General features: G+C 42.1%; 1 protein-coding gene across 1 annotated transcript; it reads right to left on the bottom strand.

The window, feature by feature from the left end:
• Positions 1–5,071: 5,071 nt before the first annotated feature.
• On the bottom strand, positions 5,072–5,498 carry LOC111548056 (COP9 signalosome complex subunit 9). The gene has a single exon (XM_023220213.3). It carries the CDS (start codon positions 5,488–5,490, stop codon positions 5,317–5,319), a length of 174 nt encoding a protein of 57 aa, XP_023075981.2. The 5' UTR covers positions 5,491–5,498; the 3' UTR covers positions 5,072–5,316.
• Between the last annotated feature and the right edge of the window lie 502 nt (positions 5,499–6,000).

Genomic DNA, 6,000 nt, shown 5'->3' on the forward strand with positions numbered 1-6,000 from the left:
TCAGCATTAGGTATTAATAGTATTTTTAATTTTAGTTATCGGAATAGGCATGTAATGATTTCTCATTTTGGTTTTAATTTACATTTCCCTTAATGATGCTGAATGTCTTTTTATGTGCTTATTTACCATTCATATATATTCTTTGATGTAATATCTTTACATCTTTTCCCCATTGTTTAACTTTTTTTTTTTTTTTTGAGGCTGATTTTGCTCTTGTTGCCCAGGCTGGAGTGCAATGGTGCAATCTTGGCTCACTGCAACCTCTGCCTTCCGGGTTCAAGCGATTCTCCTGTCTCAGCCTCCCGAGTAGCTGGGATTACAGGCATGCGCCACCACGCCTGGCTAATTGTGCATTTTTAGTAGAGACGGGGTTTCTCCATGTTGGTCAGGCTGGTCTCGAACCCGACCTCAGGTGATCTGCCCACCTTGGCTTCCCAAAGTGCTGGGATTACAGGTGTGAGCCACTGTGCCTGGACTTTTTTTTTTTTTTTTTTTTGAGACAGAGTCTCTGTTGTCCAGGCTGGACAGCAGTGGTGTGGTCTTGGCTCACTGCAACCTCCCCCTCCCAGGTTCAAGAGATCCTCCCACCTCAGCCTCCCGAATATCTGGGACTACAGGCATGCGCCACAAGCCTGGCTAATTTTTGTATTTTTTGGTAGAGACAGGATTTCACCATATTGGCCAGCCTAGTCTCAAACTCCTGACCTCAAGTGATTGGCCCGCCTCAGCCTCACAAAGTGCTGGGATTACACAGATGAGCCACCATACCTGGCCAACTTTGTATTTGAAATAATTATAGGTTCACAGGAAGTTGTTCACATAGTACAAAGAGATCCATTCGCGTTTGACTATTTCCCCAGTGGTGACATATAGCTCAGTACAATATCGTATGGCTCTAATCGTCTTCCTCCCAAATTCATATGTTGTCGTCCTAACCCCAACTTCCTCAGAAGGTATACGGTGATAGGGTCTTTCAAGATGTAATTAAGGTCAAATGAGATCAAACGGATGGTCCCTCCAATATGACTGTTGTTCTTATAAGAAGAGGAGTTCGGGTACATTAGCTGATGCTTGTAATCCCAGCACTTTGGGAGGATTGCTTCAGCCACTGCACTCTAGCCTGGATGACAAAGAGAGGCCCTGTTACGAAAAAAGAAAAAAGAAAAAAGAAAAAAAAAGATTTGGACACAGATGCACACAGAGGGAAGACCACATGAGGACACAGAGAGAAGACGTCCATCTACAAGCCAAGGAGAGAGGCTTCAGGAGGAATAAAATCTGCTGACCTTGGACTTCCAGACTCCAAGACTGTGAGGAAATAATTTTCTTTATTTTTTCTCCAAGACAGAGTCTTGCTCTGTCACCCAGAGTGGAGTACAGTGGCGCAATTTCAGCTCACTGCAACCTCCGCCTCCTGGGTTCAAGCAATTCTCCTGCCTCAGCCTCCCAAGTAGCTGGCATTACAGGCGCCTGCCAACATGCCTGGCTCATTTTTATATTTTTAGTAGAGACGGGGTTTCACCATGTTGGTTGGCCAGGCTGGTCTCCAACTCCTGACCTCAGGGGATCCCCCCTCCTTAGCCTCCCAAAGTGTTGGGATTACAGGCGTGAGTCACCGCACCTGGCAGAGAAAATAATTTTGTTGGTTTAAGCTACCCAGTCTGTGGTACTTGGTGTGGCAGCCCTAGCAAACTAATACAAACATCCAAATGAGAAAATTGACATTGGTACATTACAGTCAACTCGATTATAGACCTCGTTCAGTTTTTGGCATTAAAAAACCCCAAAACCTTGTATCCATTTGTGTGTGTGTGTGTGTGTGTGTGTGTGGTGTGTATGTTGTGTTTGGTTTTGTGCAGTTTTATCCTATGTATAGATTTGTGTAATCACCACCACAATCAAGATACACAACTGTTCCCTCACCGCCAAAGAACTCCCTTGTGCTACTTTTTTGTATTTGTGTCTGCTGCCTCCCCCATCTCCATTTCTTTCTCTTGGTTACTACTAATTTGTTCTCTCATTTCTATAGTTTTGTCATTTAGAGAATGTTATAGGAATGAAATAATACAGCACGTAACCTTTTGAGATGGAGTTTTTTTCCACTAAGCATAATGCCCTTGACATTCATCAAGGTTGCTGCATGCCTCAATAGTTCATATCCTTTTATTGCAAAGTGATATTGCTTTATATGGATGTTCCAGAGCTTGTTCAACCATTCACTCATTAAAGGACATTTGAGTTGTTTCCAGTATTTTGCTATTATAAATAGGGCTGATAGGAACATTCAAGAACAGATTTTTGAATGAACATAAGTTTTCATTTTTCTGGGGTAAATGCCCAAGGGTGTGATTGCTGGATCGTATAGTAAGTGTATGTGAGTGTCTGTACCATTTAAATTCCCATCAGGAATGTACGAGAGAGCCAGCTTCTCTGCACACCTGTCACCACTTGGTGTTACCATGACTTGTTATTTTAGCTGTTCATTCCGCACCTATTTTAGCTGTTCTAATAGGTGTGTAGTGAAATAGTGTGACTTTAATTTGCATTTCCCCAAAGGCTAAGGATGTTGGACATCTTTTCATGTGCTTATTTGTCACCTAAATCTCCTCTTTGGAAAAATATCTGTTTATGTCTTTTGCCCATTTTATAATTGGATTGTTTTTATTTTTTTAAACTGCAGAGTTTTGTTTTAAACTGCCCATTTAAAAATTGCATTGTTTATTTTCTTATTTTTAAGTTTTGAGAGTTAGATACAAGTCCTTTGTCTGATATATGATTTGTAAATATTTTCTCCCAATCCGTGGCTTGTCTTTTCATTCTCTCTCCCTCTGTCTCTTAAGGCAAAAAAAGAGACTTGTTTTATTTGAGTGACTGGTCTATATAATTGCTGAGGCCACTGAGTACGGACAAGGAGGGTAAGGGGCGCTTTTTTTTTTTGTCTCTACCTCCTTGGACAGAGCCTTGATGAACCTTCTTGGACTAGAGGTGAATACATTTGTATGCTCCTTGGTCTTAGACCTCAACTTGTGGATGTGTTCCATAAGAATCCATGTATTTTTTTTTTTTTTTTTGAGATGGAGTCTTGCTGTGTCGCCCAGGCTGGAGTGCAGTGGCCGGATCTCAGCTCACTGCAACCTCCGCCTCCCGGGTTCACCCCATTCTCCTGCCTCAGCCTCCCGAGTAGCTGGGACCACAGGCACCCACCACCTCGCCCGGCTAATTTTTTGCATTTTTGGTAGAGACGGGGTTTCACCGTGTTAGCCAGGATGGTCTCGATCTCCCGACTTCGTGATCCGCCCATCTCGGCCTCCCAAAGTGCTGGGATTACAGGCTAGAATCCATGTATTTTTGAACATGTTCTCTTTCACCTTCAGGTATAGGCTGTGATACATGTGGTGGCCAATCTTCGTAGATTCCCAGTATCTTCTGAGCAGCTGATGCAGAATTTGCATCCTCCCCATCTAGGGTAACTTCTTTGGCACTCGAGCGTTGACAGTATCCTTTCACTTACTTATGCCCATAGTCCTGCCCTCCTGGCAGGTCAAGGTGTTTTTCCTGCATGAAGCCCAAGAAAGGACAGTCAGGGGCTTGGGATTATCAGCCCATCTTTGATCAGCTTTCGAATCTGCTGGCAGGTGTTGGCATTAGCGATTTTGTTGGTCTTACTAGGGTCCAGCCAGATTATCTTTTTGCTACAGTGGAGATTCTTAGAGGCCAGTCTCTTCTCAAGCTTGGACATACAGCTGCTGCTGCAGTGACAAAAGGAAGGAACTTTTTATTCTCTTAATAGTGCTTTTTGCAGAGCAGAAGTTTTAAATTTTGAGAAAGTTAAATGTATCCATTTTTTCTTTTATAGATGGTGTTTTTTGTGTCCTATCTGAAAGCTCTTTGACTAACAAAAGATTATGAATATTTTCTCCTAAGTCAAAGAGTTTTATAGTTTTACATATTAATTTAGGTTTATCGTATAATTTGAGTTAATTTATATATATATATGAAATGTTAGTCTAGGTTTTTTTTTTTTTGCATATGAAAGTCCAGTCGTTCCAGCACCTTTTGTTGAAACGGCTGTTCTTTCTTCATTGAGTTATCTTTACATCTTTGTCAAAAATCCGCTGACCATATTTATGTGGGTCTATTTCTAGAATTTTTAGTTTGTTGCATTGGTATGTATTTGTCCTTTTGCCAATACCACAGTGCCTTGACTATGGTAGCTTTATGATACATCTAAAAACCAGGTAGTGTGCACATGCAAAAGAATGCAGCTGGATCCTTACGTTGCACCATATCCAAAAATTAACTCAAAATGGATCAAAACCCTGCACCGAAGAGCTAACACCATAAAATTCCTAGGAGAAGAAAACAGGGAAAAATCTTCATGACGTTGAATTTGTCAATGATTTCTTGGACACGTCACCAAAGTACAGTCAACAAAAGAAAAAACAGGTAAGGTGAACCTCATCAAAATTAAAAACTTTTGTGCATCAAAGAAGAGAGTGAAACGACAGCCCACAGAATGGTAGAAAATATTTGCAGAAATTTAAATATCCAGAATATGTAAAGAACTTCTACGACTCAACATCAAAAAAAACAAAAAAACCTAATTCAAAAATGGACAAGTAACTTTAATAAACATTTATTCAAAGAAGATACATGAATGGCCAGTAAGCACGTGAAAAAATGCTCAACATCATTAGTCATTAGGGAAATACAAATTGAAATGAGATATCACTTTACACCCTAAATTAGAATAGCTACTGTCAATAAAATTAACAATAAAAAGTGTTGGTGGGCTGGGCACAGTGGCTCATGCCTGTAATTTCAGCACTTTGGGAGGCCCAGCCAGGTGGATCACTTGAGGCCAGGAGTTTGACACCAGCCTGGCCAACATGGTGAAACCTCATCTCTACAAAAGTACAAAAATTAGTCGGATGTGGCGGTATGTGCCTGTAGCCTCAGTTACTCAGGAGGCTGAGCTAGGAGGATCACTCCAGCCTGGGAGTTCGAATCTAGCCTAGGCAACATAGTGAGACTCCATCTCTTAAAAAAAAAAAAAAAGTTAAATGGTAAATTTTATCTTTTTTTTTTTTTTTGACGTTGCTTTCTTTTAATTGGAGTGAGGATACAACTTGGTCATGTTCAGAGACGAACAGCCTCATCTAGGTGGTGAAGAACATTCTTATCTTTCTTGGTTAACCAGGTCCTAAATTCAAGGGATTTCCAAGTGTTCTTTAAAACCACCTGAAACTGTCCCATGCAGGCTCACACTGCGACTCTGTACCAAGGGCCTGGCCCCGCCTGCAGCCAGAGGTCATCTCACTGGATGTCATCATCATCGAAAAGATCTTCAAAATCATTTAAAAAGTCTGCATGAAAGGCCTTTTCATTGGCTGCCAAGTCCATCAAGAGCCCGGTGCTGCCACCCGCCTCGTCCAGGTCCACGTACGGCCCGGCGCCCTCGGGGAACATCTCGTCCACGGCTGGCTTCATCTCGGGCCCACGGCCGGTAAATTTTATCTTATCCATACTTTACCACAATAAAACAATCTGGGAGGCCGGGTGCAGTGGCTCATGCCTGTAATCCCAGCACTTTAGGAGGCTGAGGTGGGTGGATTACCTGAGGTCAGGAGTTCAAGACCAGCCTGGCCAATATGGCGAAACCCTGTCTCTACCAAAAATACAAAAATTAGTTGGGTGTGGTGGCATGCACCTGTAATCCCAGCTACTTGGGAGGCTGAGGCAGGAGAGTCGCTTAAACCTGGGAGGTAGAGGTTGTGGTGAGCCGAGATTGTACCGTTGCACTCCAGCCAGGGCAACAGAGCAAGACTCCGTCTCAAAAACAAACAAACGAACATCAATCTGGGAAACACACACACATACACACACAAATGGGCAGTGTGAATCCCATGCCTTTTGCTTTTCAAACTTGTTTTGGCTATTAATTGTCTTCTTACCTTTCCATACACATTTTAGATTCAGTTTATCTATCTCCAAAGAATC

Source organism: Piliocolobus tephrosceles, chromosome 20 (genome assembly GCF_002776525.5).
Source record: "Piliocolobus tephrosceles isolate RC106 chromosome 20, ASM277652v3, whole genome shotgun sequence".
Classification (NCBI taxonomy): Eukaryota; Metazoa; Chordata; class Mammalia; order Primates; family Cercopithecidae; genus Piliocolobus; species Piliocolobus tephrosceles.